Here is a 13,862-nt window from a genome sequence, read left to right on the forward strand (position 1 = left end):
TGCTAGAAACCACCTACCATGTTCCAAAATTAAGATTCAATTTCCAGCCAGGGATAATGTTTACTCTTTCTATGTGTTATGGTTTAAATGTTGTTTGCTTTGTGAAAGAATGATCATTGATCAATCAATATTCAGTGAATTTATTATACAAATAGGAGTATTGCAAGCATTCAGTCTGGCAAGTCTCTCCACAGGTATGAGTAAGATACTATCATATAGAACCAAATCAGAATCAGAGAAACATACATACATGTTGTATACATAACATCATGTAATGATGAACAGGACTCATTACTGTTCAAGTTGAAAGTCCTTTTTTAGTCCATGTGCAGGTTTATTTCAGCACTTAAAAGAACACTTGGTATTAAGACATAAAGAATGAGTCTACAAGGTATCAGATGAAAAGCATTCTGTTAAAGGCATTAAACACTTTTGTAATACTCTGTGATTTTTTTTAACAGCAATGATGCTTGATTGTTGCCTCTTGACGACAAAGTCGTTATGGCAACGAATTACCAGACAAACCTTTGGTGGAAGATAGATGAAAGCAATTAAATTATATTTACACAGAAACGTCGGAGACAAAAATGGCAAATTCAGTGAAATGAGGCACTTCTCCAACAAAGACGAGGATAAGTGACACCAAATTACCAGCCATTCTCTATGTTGATCTTAGGTGTGGTGCTTTACTGAAACATCCACTGCATGTAGAACCACAGCTTACAGGTCAAATAGCTGTTGTACACCAGAGAAGAGTAAATCTGTATTAGTAGTTCAGAGATTAATTCAAGATTGGGGCTGAATGTTACCTATTCTACAACTGAAGGATTCACATTGGTGGGATACTGGATAATGCATCAGCTGCTTCACCTCTGCTCAAATGTTTTGTACAAACAAAAGTCAAGGTTTAAGGTTCTCATAAAGCACAACTGACAAATATCAGCATACCAAACACACCTTTGCTGCAGGCAATGTCAAACAAATTAATTAATACATTTCCAAGGGCATCTCAAAAGCTTAACTTGAGTAAACATTCTCCTCCTTACAACAACAGAGCCAGAATAACCTTAGAATAATCTGCTTCAACCCTTTTCATCCAAAATAACGATTGCACAGAGAAATAAATAATAGTAAAATCTTGTTGCTTTGTCTCAGGTAAGTGAGGCTACTATAACAGGGGTTTTACGTGCCTTTTAAAAGTGTTATTTACAAAGTGAAATGAGACACAAACTGGCCTGCCCTTTGAAAGGACAATCAATAAAGTGCAATTAAAAAGATCCAGAACAATGAAAGGGGCTTCACTTGGAAGGTTGGATAAGGCAAAAAAAGACAAAGAGAAAGTCACTAAGCTTTGGTTGTTAACAAAACAAATCAATTTCCATAAAGCGCATATAAAGCACAAAGGTAAGCTGTGACTCGGGATGGTACAGAGAAACTTGCTTCTGGGTCCGTTTGTGGTCCGGAGCTGGTTTCTGGAGACGATCTACTGATGCACAGAATCAAGAAGCAGATGGAGAGAGGGCAATGGGAGTTGTTGGAGAGGGAATGGTATTGGCCAGATTATAGGTTGAATTCGGGAAGGTACCCTGAGAGGGCTGTACACTGAGGAAAGGGGGCCTAGTGGTGGGTGTTTGGGGGGATGTATCTGTTGTGGCTGGGGAGTCCAAGCTGACTTCATCCCCTTCCTCCGAGTCCCATACTTCACTCTGCAGGTAGTCTGCGAAGAGGGCTTTAGCACGCTGTTGAATACGCCCGAGGTTGTGGCGACGGACCAGGCGGTCAAAGTGCATGGCCAGCTCATTGTAATCTAGGCTGTTTTTGACAATGTGGTCACGGTGTTCTAGGAGTATAGAAAGGCAAAGGAAAAGCATGAAGGGATTCCCTTTCCCAAATTCTTGCGGAGGGGGAAGCGAGCAGGGTTTAATTCCGCTTCCTTCTGGTTTGTTTGTATTTGGAGAGGATAAGCCAGACCCAGTGGGTCTGCATGGCGAGGGGAGATTACTGGAGAATGCTTTGGGCAAAGACGGGGACTTGCTGAAAGATAAAATTGGTGAAGAGAGAAGTGAACGATTGTAACCTTGCGATGGAGACGCCAGTAAAGATTTCCCTGCGACCACTGATGGGGACTGAGACCCAGTTCCGTTTATTACAGCTTGTGAGGATGTGAACCCCCCAGAAGGTTTATCAGGAGACTCGGCTTTGTCCCCACTAGAGGAAGAGGATGTGCATTTTGACAGGGCATCAGGAGATGCCGTTCTCCAACTGGTCGCAGAATTAGATGCTTCCAGTGACTGATTGGAGCTACTTTTCCAGTTTGGTGGACAGGAAGGTAGAGATGATGCTGGGGAAGCTGCCTGACCATTGGGAGAGTCTCTCTGTCCTGGAGATGACGGCGTATGATTACCGATAAGAGGTTCTTTTTCTCCAGGGTCGTCCTCACTTTCCTCTGTGGACTGGCGGACTGAGAATTGCAACGTAGATTGTGCAGACTGAAAGTGTACGGGAGATAACGTGGGATCGGAGCATTCATTCTCATTCATTTCAAAGCTGTCCTCGTTGCGGCCACTATAATACTTGAATTCCCCAAAACTGGCCTGCTTTTCAAATGAACGAGTCGGAGATGTGACATCATTATTGACCATCTCATCTACACCATACTCTCCTTCGCCTTCCTTCCGAGGCCCCTCCTCCTCTTCTACGACAAGGGTACGTCCTCCATCTGCCTCCTCTCGAGACGGTCTAAGCATGTGGCGTCTCCTCTGTCTTTCTGTCAGCTTTTCTTCCATCTCCTCCATGTCCACATTTTGGTGGACATTCTGTGAGCCGTTGGGCTGATCTGCCTCAAGCGCTGGCCCCAGAAGCTCCACCTCTGTCTCAGGTGGATCAGGTGGCAAGGAGCTCCAGGTGACCTCCAGCATTCGCAGGGCATCATCAAAAGCAAATTCACGTTTCAGCTCCAAAAGCAGCCAGCGGTAACAAAAAAACAGATCGTCAGCACCTTTCGAGACTAGGTAGGCATAAAACTCAGGGTCTGAATACTGCAGAAGCAATTTGAGATGCTGGAACTTAATGGACATGAGTTGTCCATCAGGGCGGAAGTTGCCTTCAAGACGTTTCATAATGCCACAGAAGCAGATAAAGGCGTGAGCTTCGTTGTCCATGACGGCGAGGATTGGCGACGCAATGTCGCTCATGCCTTGGCAATAAGACACCTGTGAAAACAAATGAGGAAAGTTCATATTCCAGTGAAGTAAAGGCAAATCCTAGTGTCATCAAAGGTTTGACACATATGTTTACCTGTGGGTGTGTAATAGCAAAGGTGGTAAGGAGGTCGGTCAAGGCGGTGAGATGTGGACTGTCCTCTGAGCCCGCATAGTAAGGATGTGCTCGGTCCGTTCGAAGAACATCTTTCAGAACGTTTCCCCGAATGAACTCCAGATCCTCTGAGCTGACCCGTGCCGTCCATTCACTCTTCAGCTGGTCGTACTCTCTCGTCTTTTTCTTCATGTAATCCATTCTCTCCTGCCCTGTCAGACCATCTGGGTACACATTAAGGAGGTATCGCCAAACAACCTGTCACAAAAATACAGAAATGGATAAGAAAAAGTCAACTAAAATGCAAAGAAGACTGCTATGGAACTTAATAGACATGAGTTGTCTGTCAGGGCGAAAGTTGCTCTCAAGATGTTTATACTGGGGATAGTTTACTCACCCTCATGTTTTTCCAACCTCGTAAGACCTTCGTTCATCTTCGGAACACGAATTAAGATATTTTTGATGAAATCTGAGAGCTGGATTACTCCTCCATAGGCTTCTAAGGGATTGAATCTTGCCAGCCCCGAAAAGTTATTAAAGACATCGTTAAACTAGTCCAAGGGACTACAGTGGCTCAATCTTAAGTTTATTAACCGATGAGATTACTTTTGTTCGCAAAAACAAACAAAAATAACGACTTTATTTCATTTCCTTCTCTGTGGGCCTCTAGTCAGTTAACGTAGTGTGATTGCGTAGTGTTATAACAACTTTATTTTAACTATTCATTTCCTTCTTTGTGGGCCTCTAGTCAGTTAACTTAGTATGATTGCGTAGAGCTACGTCACACGTAGGCTCACTATTGGCCGACGCTGGTCATGTGGGTGATGCGTGTGACGTACAACAACAGAAGCTTACGCTATTACACTAGTGAACTTACTCGAGGCCCACAGAGAAGGAAATGAATAGTTGAAATAAAGTCGTTATTTTTTATTTTTTTTCCAACAAAAAGTATTCTCGGCGCTTGATAAACTTAAGATTGGGCCACTGTAATCACTTGGACTATTTTAACGATGTCTTTAATAACTATTCGGGGCTTGCAAGTTTCAATCCCTTAGAAGTCTATGGAGGTGTGATCAAGCTCTCAGATTTCATCAAAAATATCTTAATTCGTGTTCCGAAGATGAACAAAGGTCTTATGAGGTTGGAACAACATGAGGGTGAGTAATTACTCACAGAATTTTCATTTTTGGGTGAACTAACCCTTTAAGTCCAAAGACGTATTGATGTTTTTTTTTCTTTCCCTGTGTGTGGGGATGTTTGCGTGAGTGTTTAGAGTATCCACGGGATTGGCGGACTGGAGTGGAGCATCCTTTGAAATATGCCATATGCTGTCGTGGAAGAGATGATGTTGTTGGCGTGTTGTTCTGAGAGAGTGTTGCAGTGGTGTAGTTTGGTTGTGATTAATGATCTGTAAATTGTGTATATTCTTTCGCTTACTATTGTAAAGTGTCCTTATTTTGACTTTTGTCCCTAGTTTTTCTATCCATTGTAGTGTTCATTTCGTTTAGTTAGTGTGGCAGTTGTGTTGCCCTTTTTCTGTAAATATTGTACATACATACTTTTTGGAGTGGTAGGGTGGCATTTTTATTTTCATATATATCTTTTCTCCTGTGTTTGGGATAGCCGGGGAGTTGGGTAAGACCACTGTATTTATTTTATTTATTTTACAGAGTTTATTCAGTTTTAATTATTTCAGTCAGTGCCCGTTTTGTTCATTGTTTTGGACTTGCCCAACCCTGAAGACTTTGCTTCATTTTTGTTTTAGATGAAACTGAAAGAAACAAAAAAGAAAAGAAAGAAACAGGTTTTCAGAACATTTTATTTAAGTTTACCTCCCTGACCCTAGACCAGGGTCGTAAAAATACTCACACACAAATATGCATGTATTATATATAATATATCAAATGTATTTTTTCAAGCTCTGGATACACATTATGGAGCTTTTAAATAAATAAATTACAAAAAAAAAAAATGGCTTCGTTAACTCAATTTGTATTCAAAGCTGGAAAAAGTTTGTGAAGGTAAAGGTTTAGATCACTGTATCTCACAATGTCATTGACTACGTTTACATGCAGCCAGTAACCCGTTCAAAACCGGGATATTAGCAATAACCCGCTCACGCACGGCCATGTAAACACCGGCAAAAACATGAATATGCTCATATAACGGATTTTAAAAACCCGGATATGATACCTGGGGTACCCCTTTTCTAACCCGAATTTTTGGTCATGTAAAAGCGTATCGGCATATCCCCATAATGATTTGTGTTCTGTGCATGTTCAATTCGCAAGGAATCTTGGTCTTTTGAGTAGAGGAACTTCTCGGCGCATACAAAAACCCGCGTGCAGTATACCGGAAGTAAACATGGCGAGACGCAGCACAGCGTACTTTTGAAGCGAGGTCAGTACCATCACCAAAGCGCAAACAAAGGCGATCGCTATCTGCCCCGAACTTTTCATTATCCGCGTGCTGCTGCTGTTGTCTTTGGATACAGGAAGAAGAATCGGAAATTACGCATATTGCGTCTTAAGGTTTCCGTACGTCCAGACGCTAACCGAGGGTCGCCGTTTACATCGGGATATTGCAATTCCATGTATACAGGAGTAACTCTCTCTGCTCACGCATGTAAACGGGTTATTCTAATGTTTCAGAAACCTGAATAGTGACCTTAACCCGACCATAACCCAAATATTGGCTGCATGTAAACGTAGTCATTGATCCCATTCTCACTCTCTCATGGTAGATTAGTTATATAATGGTAAAGCAGTTTGGTTACCTTGCGTAAGGATGGCTCAACCCCACCATGATATATGCGAAGTCTAAGTTCTTCTGGCCGGGTCAGTTGACCTTGGCTGTTCAGGTAACAGTGGAATTCAGCATCATTTAAGGGAGGCTTGAATGGTTTCACCTCCTCCCCATAGGACCAACTCAAGGCCTGCTGCACACGCGATAGAGTGCGACCCACCTGAATGTAGAGGTGTGTACGAAGTGAGGAATAGGTCAAAGAAATGTTCCGAATTTATATAGATTTCTAGTTACATCTATGATATTAGTTGGAAGATAGATAGAAAGAAACATTCCTAACCCATAAAACATCTGGAATAAGATAAATTAGTTATCAATGGCCATGTACACACAGCAGCTAAATTGTCAATTCAAATTTTGTTTAGTCCTGTTCTGTATACACAGAGATCAGTAATTTATTGGAAAAACAAGCGAATTGTACAAATGAATTATCTAATGAAAAATTCAGGTAGTGACAACCGCATTTACAAAATTCTACACAGCGTGTACAGAACAAGATATCAGTATCAGAGATGTGTCTCTTCTGTATGTGCAAGAAAATCACAGGGAAGGAGCCTTGACTCATTAATGTTGCCAGATCTTGATAGAAAAATCCGCTAAACAAAAACAAGCACATAATAAACCTGAATAAATCCAAATGTTTTATACTATATTGAGAGACACGCTCCTGCCCCCTTTATTAACTCCATAAACTGGATGGCTTTATGAGCCAAGCCCAAACAATCAGCCTATCAACGGTGGTTTGATTAAAGTCTTTGGTCACTGAAATATTACTTTAGTCAAAAATTGTGAATACCAAATGCACAGACCGTTTCTATGGTTACCAATGTGTCAATCATCGCTATTTCGGAAATTGGTTATGTTACATACACACACAAAACTATACATTTTAGGGAATTCACTACCGAATTTAAATGCGGTTGTCACTCCTGAAACTTTACAGTGTGTCCAAGGCCAGTGAAATGCAGAAAATGTTCCCTCTAACTTTAATTTATTAAATAAATCAGCACAAAAGCAGCACAAAGCTGTTTCTTACAGGAGCAAAAGAGCGTTCGCCTTCAAGAACTCCTGAAATATCTAATGCGTTCCATTGTTTGGGGCGAATTGCCATGAATTACAGTATAAATGCAGCAGACTGTGAACCTGACTGAACACAGTGGACACTGGCTGGTAAAACAGCTGGCTGACATGGTCAAGAACATCATGAGTAACCTGGGACAGCAGCGACTGTGTGAAGGGAAGTGCAGTAGATGTCAATGACCTCTTCTCTCCCTGCAACTGATCTGAGCCAATCACATCCTTAGGGCTTATTATGTCCCAATCCTCCAAAACAGGACCTTGGGAAGAATATAAGAAAACAAAACATAAAAAACAGCTTTTAAAAACTGGATTAGTTTTATTTAAAGGTCAATGCAGAATGTTTGTCAAATAATTGTGTACAATAAAGACACAATGTAGACTCCATAAATGAATGTACTAAAAAATATAAACATTTTCTCAAGAAAATACACTCAATAGCAGAACAATCACTTGAATCCTCCCTCCCCCCTCCTCACTTAACTAATTATTTTGATATCTTTTTGTTTCAGGAAATGCACTCAACAATACTTATAGCTTCAGTATAATCGTTTGAATGGAAGAAAAATGATCCAAAAAATAAAAAAGGGTTCACTCACTGTCCTCTGACGGTTTGATGTCCATCTTTAGCTGGAGGAAAGGCTTTGCCGCACTGACAAAAGCGGCATCTAAATCCCAGTCAGACAGCAGAGACACGTAGACCTCCACACCCCCGCGGTCACTGGACAGGTAGCTAATCCCAAAGTTACGTTTCCTGCAGGAAACCAAAGAAAATAATTTGTTTGCTGCAATTAATTTATCTATCAATGCTATTAAATAACCATAAAAATTGGCTTATCGATTTTTTAAATAGATCTAAATCAGAATTTTCACAAAAATAAATATATTTTGTAATTTCACACGCACCCATTCAGCTCAAAGGCTCGTATCAGGATATGTTGCAACACCTCTAATGAGGTTATTTGAGGGTCTACAGCAAAGGAGCGGAACTCCACCGGTAACACCCCTTCACACTTCTGCAAACAGAAAGCGTGGAGTAGAAATATGATTTTAGAAAGACAAAGCAAATGGGCTACATTCCCTATTTATTTTACAAAAACACATTTTATTTATCTTAATTTTGAGGTCCTGAAGGGCTAATCACTCTATCCACTGAAATGCATCTAATCAGGGGACATTATTTACTCAGGTGGAGTCTCTGTCGATGTTGTAACCAACTGTGGGAAACTGACTCTGGCTGTACAGATTACTTTGAACTTTAAACATGTGCTAAACACCTCGAGCGCGGCGATACAAGGTCATCGTTCCCAAGCAAAACACACTGCAGCACATCTGTCAGGGTTCACACAAAACCTAAATTAATTTACTATTCAAAACTTTGTAACTTAGGTTGTAATCTGATACCACTGACTCTTGAGTACTGGGACAAAACAGTATACGAAACTTTTCGAATAGAATAAATTTAATTTTAATTTTAAAATGTTCATAAATATTCGTTCATGTTTGCAGGTGTATCTTCAGCTTCTTCTATTTTTTTCTTAACATTGTTAAAGTTTTATTTATATACTTTTACAATATTTATTAATATTTTTAATAATTATACTATATTTTTATATTTTCAGTTGTCTGTTCCCTGATAGTTTTAGTTATTTACTGTGCTTTTTTCATTTTTATTAGTTTTTTTTATTTCTAATAAATATATTTAATTACCTTAAACAAATAGTTTTAATTAACAATAGCAACACTGACTCATTAAAGATCAACACTGTCAAAAACAAAAGTAATGTGTCATAAATCTAAAATGTAGCATTCACTTCTATGGCATGAACAAATGAATTGAGCCTACATGGTTGTTTCAGACTGATTTGACACCCCATATATTACAGACACAGAAAACCTTGAAAGTCCTGACACAATTACCATATAATTATGTCAGTATGAAACCATATGTAAATATGGTACCATATGAAATTGAATTTCATATATTAAATACAACAGCATTTTTTTTTCTATTTTCTGGTGTTGAAAACTACTATCAGAACCACATATATATATATATATATGCGTGTGTGTGTGTGTGTGTGTGTGTGTGTGTGTGTGTTTGTGTTTACAAATTGTGTGTTTTGACAGAAAATTATACAATAGACTTTTAATAAATGGAAGATAAAAAATGGTAAGTCATGTTTATTTTAATCTTGTGTGTGAAGAATCAGTGACATGGCAGTGTAGCTCTTTGATTAACTACAAGTTCACTGTGATTAAAATTAAATTCACTGACCTAAATTCTTATGTCCAAAGAGACTTCTTAAAGAAACAGGCCTGCAAAACCCCTCTGTTAAGTTCCAATAAATCATTTATGGAGGTTCTCTAAGGCCTGCATCTGCATACATTTCTTTTCGTATTCATTAAAACCGACTGTACCTGAGAAATTAATGAAAAACAAGCGAGAGAATTACATGGCAGGTTGATCACGTGACACTCATTATGACCGTAAGTATGACAACGAATAAATTGTATATGATTTATATGTATTTGTTGAACAGTTATGTGACGCGAACCTCAAAAGATGACTATAAAATTAAATTGTATGATACTTATTTTTCTAAAAATATTGATATATGGATTAAAACAACATGTTTATTACACATCTACTTATATACGAATGCACTTCGAATGTATTGCAAACGAATGATTATGATGCGGTCACGATGTGTAAACAACAAAGATGACAGCGAAGTAAAAGCGATGGACATGAAGATAGGGCTGATAAAAAGCTCTAAAACACGCAGACATGCAACCAGACACTGGTTTGTCTGACTGCTGGCCTGGCTGGACTACGTGAAATGCTGTGTGTGTGTGTGTGTGTGTGTGTGTGTGTGTGTGTGTGTGTGTGTGTGTGTGTGTGTGTGTGTGTGTGTGTGTGTGTGTGTGTGTGTGTGTGATTGGGGTTTCTACCTGCCGCTTGGTCCCCACAATTTCTCACCTTGACTTTGACACGAACTACCCCCCTCTCCTCCTCAGCCGACATGGTGGGTAGTCCGCTTTGGGGTATCCCGTTCAGAGATTATCGTCATCCAGATTAAAAACTGAAAGTAAAATAACAATGGATGGAGGTAGCCGTTTCTCTTACAGCTTCGACAAGTACATTGAAAATTCCGTTAACAAGAGACGTAAAACAACCAGTATCTTGCTGACAATTTTCAAAATAAAAGCCCAACTACAAGGATATAAAAAGCTTTCATGTATTAAAAAAAAAGTGTAAATATATTTTAATATGTGATTACAAAGGGGAATCAGTGCTTCGTCCACTTAGATCAATAATCATGATAATCAACATTATTTTGTTCTTTTCATAGCAAAGACTGTCTCCTTGACATCAGACTAATTTTAAACAACAGGATATGACGCCACATTGCATTACATCATTGGATTAATGAGGGGAGGAATGATCCATGTGCAACAACAGAAAAACCCCAAAGATTTATGTTTGGACAGATGTAGTCATTTTGCCGATATTTTAAAAATGACAATATTTAAAGCTATCGTTTTCATATAATTCCTAAATTCAACAATGACAAATATTTTAAACTATATGCTAATTAACGTAGCAGTCGAATATGTGATAAAAGAAAGTGTAAATCCACTTTGGGTATATATTATATCATCTAAGAAGTTTTATCATTCATAGCTCACGCAAAATATCTACTTGCCTCATATCTTATGCCGTGACCCGGATTCGAACCGGGGTTGCTGCGGCCACAACGCAGAGTACTAACCACTATACGATCACGGCGAGCTACTTGGCAGCTGGGCAGCGCATGTAGATTTAGACTAGATAATGACACAGCTATGTATGTTTATAACGTTGTTTATATTTATATTTTGTACTATTCTATTACGCAGAAGCTACTTGGCAGCTCGTCGATTATCTCGAATTCAGATCATATAATTTTACACTACCGGTCAAAAGTTTGAAATCATGATGTTTAATTTACTGTTTTTGAAATAAGTCTACAATGAAGGCTGGATTTATACATTGAGATTTCCCCCCCAGGATTTCGAATATCAAATTCAAAAGAACAACATTTATTTGATATAGAAATCTTTTATAACATTACAAATGTCTTTACTGTCACTTTTGGTCTTTTTTAAATTTCCTGTTTTCAACTTTGATTATAAAAAGAAATGTACACCAAATAATCATAATAACATTTCTAAATAGTTAGACGTTATTGTGGTTGAAAATTAAAATCGGGCTGACGTATTTATTTATTTTTTAATCGGGTTTGACATAAGAAACCAACATCAGTCGTGTTCTAACGTCAACCCAGAGCGTCAACCCAACCAAAGAACATTCTTCTATAGACCTTACACCAGAGAAACGAGGGCGCCGCCATCTTCGGTTAGAAACCGTGTCTTTCAACTTCCGTTTTTCCGTTAGCTCTGTATATTTCTATGGCATCGCTGTCCAGGAGTAATTAGCTGGTGAAGTTGATTTATTTACTTATTGTAGAGTTAACGAAAGTTATCATGAGCATTGTAATGTTTACCATAGCATTGTAAACCATAGGCCCTATGTCTTAACAAATGGACCTTGGAATTTTTTTTAATCAGCCGTTCATTCATAACTACGCAAGATCGCTGTGAAAATACAGACGGTATTGTGCCAAATTATTACCCCCCTCGTTGAAATCAGTATCTGATTGCCTAATCCTAATCCTAACCCCACCCCCCTCCCCCACAACTAATCCTAAACCTACCATATTAGGGGGGTAATAATTTGGCGGGATCAGAATTCGGCACCACACCGGAACGAGAACGAGCTCAGCGCTACTCTTTGACCAGACTTTAATTTCCAACCAAAATCCAACGTCTGTCCACCTTTGGATGATGACATCAAACCGATTTTCATTTCCAACCAAAATGCAACCCCTGCAACCAAATTCATCCCCTGACCAGGGGTGGTAAAAGTACTCAAAAATTAAACTCGAGTAAAAGTAGGCTATATATACCTAAATAAAAAATGACTCCAGTAAAAGTAGAAAGTCCTCCATTCAAATATCACTTGAGTAAAAGTACAAAAGTATCCGATTTAAAACGTACTTAAGTACCGAAAGTAAAAAGTAAATATTCAAACTGTAAATATCAATAATTAAACATTGCATATCACTCCCAAAACAATTGATCTGTTTTAATTGAACAAATTATTAGATACTGCAATTAAGAATTTGTTAGATTTGCAATCAGTCAAGAGACAATGAAGCACCTTGCATCAATTCTAAACAATTTCATTAAGTTTAGTGACAGCATATTATGGTGCAATGACTGGTAGGCCATTCTTTGATACAAATTTTACAATTTCAATTAAATTATTGTGGTTTGATTCCGATCTTGATTCAATAGATTCATTTTGATAAATATTTGGTACAGTAGATGCATGTTAATTTTTAAATTAAGAAAATCTCACCTAATTCTGTAAACATAGGCTACAGAGAGCCCTGTCAGCTGGTATTATTATATGTTAAAAATACATGTGATTTTTATTATAATAACAACTTTATAATATTTTAATGATATAAATAAAAATATAATAAATATATAGTGCACATTTAACAAAATACTAATTTATACTAATATTACATATATTATAAAATACAAATTTTTCTAGCCAACTAACATACTATGGTCATTAAATGTTTTTTTTTTTTCCTGGGGTCAATGTAACGTTATGTGACATTGTTCTCCAGCTGTTTTATTGACCTCTATCCGCAGTTGAAAAACACTGATTTATTGATATTATGTATAAGGTATATACATTTTGGTAAGTTGTACTGTATCTTTCAACATAGGCTACCTATTATTGTTCATTTGTGTTTATTTACAACTAACTAGTAGTAAAGAGATTAACGGCACCCCATAGCAGGCGCTAGCTATCTGTCACATCACATTTAAAAGCTCCAAAACGGTATTTATTGTTTGAATTTCATAATAAAATTGACAGAATCTGAGAGCTGAGAATTTGTTCCATATCAAAAGTAACCTACTCTGTCTTGTCTGTTGGTGTCAGTGTCCTCTTTGCTTCGCTTGAGAAAATCTCTCTGCGTGAGAAAATGGATGTGTGTCGTGAGAGCGTGTGGAAAGTGTCAATTGCGTGAGTCTCACACTGAATGAGTGAGAGTTGGCAGCTCTGCAATAGACATGTTCCATAACATTAGCTGCATCAAACAGAAGATGTGCAAGATACAGTGTAAGCGGGAATCTCTGGGTCATTGCTGGGCAGAGCTGCACCTTCACCTGTTTCTGCGGTCATCTTCCACAATGGCGAACTGACTGCTATGTGAGCGTATGCTGGCAAAGAGCTCGTGCGTTCTTTTTTTCAAAATAAAACCAAGTTTTTATTGGTTTGGAAAGCCAGTGTAATAAATACTTGGAGCAGGCATGGGGAAATGTAACTGAGTAAAAAGTAAACTTTGTCTTCAATATTGTAGTGGAGTAAGAGTAAAAGTAGATGCAAATAAAACATACTCAAGTAAAGTACAGATCCCCGAAAAAAATACTTAAGTAAAGTAACGAAGTAGAAATACTTCGTTACTTACCACCACTGCCCCTGACTGACCTTACTACTTTCTACTCAAGGACCTTGACAGAAATTTAGTGGAGTAAAA

The 13,862-nt window shown here is 38.4% G+C and overlaps 1 protein-coding gene and 1 non-coding gene across 4 annotated transcripts; both read right to left on the bottom strand.

The window, feature by feature from the left end:
* Positions 1-124: 124 nt before the first annotated feature.
* On the bottom strand, positions 125-10,411 carry tbc1d25 (TBC1 domain family, member 25). Of its 3 annotated transcripts, none has more exons than XM_077223607.1 (7): positions 10,181-10,411; positions 8,104-8,213; positions 7,797-7,951; positions 7,333-7,457; positions 6,092-6,280; positions 3,298-3,573; positions 125-3,212 (listed from the first exon to the last, which is right to left on the bottom strand). In XM_077223607.1, the coding sequence occupies exons 1-7, from the start codon at positions 10,223-10,225 to the stop codon at positions 1,500-1,502; spliced, it is 2,613 nt and encodes an 870-aa protein (XP_077079722.1). In that variant the 5' UTR covers positions 10,226-10,411; the 3' UTR covers positions 125-1,499. The 3 variants fall into 3 exon arrangements, with proteins under 3 accessions (XP_077079722.1, XP_077079723.1, XP_077079724.1); XM_077223608.1 differs by lacking the exon at positions 10,181-10,411 and adding an exon at positions 9,476-9,618; XM_077223609.1 differs by lacking the exon at positions 8,104-8,213.
* Positions 10,412-10,918: 507 nt separating this feature from the next.
* On the bottom strand, positions 10,919-10,990 carry trnah-gug (transfer RNA histidin (anticodon GUG)). Its single transcript has one exon. It is a non-coding gene; the product is annotated as a tRNA-His (tRNA).
* Positions 10,991-13,862: the final 2,872 nt, after the last annotated feature.

The sequence above is a fragment of the Siphateles boraxobius genome, unplaced genomic scaffold (genome assembly GCF_051911475.1).
Source record: "Siphateles boraxobius isolate OS27281-9 unplaced genomic scaffold, OSU_SipBor_1 9, whole genome shotgun sequence".
Lineage (NCBI taxonomy): Eukaryota > Metazoa > Chordata > Actinopteri > Cypriniformes > Leuciscidae > Siphateles > Siphateles boraxobius.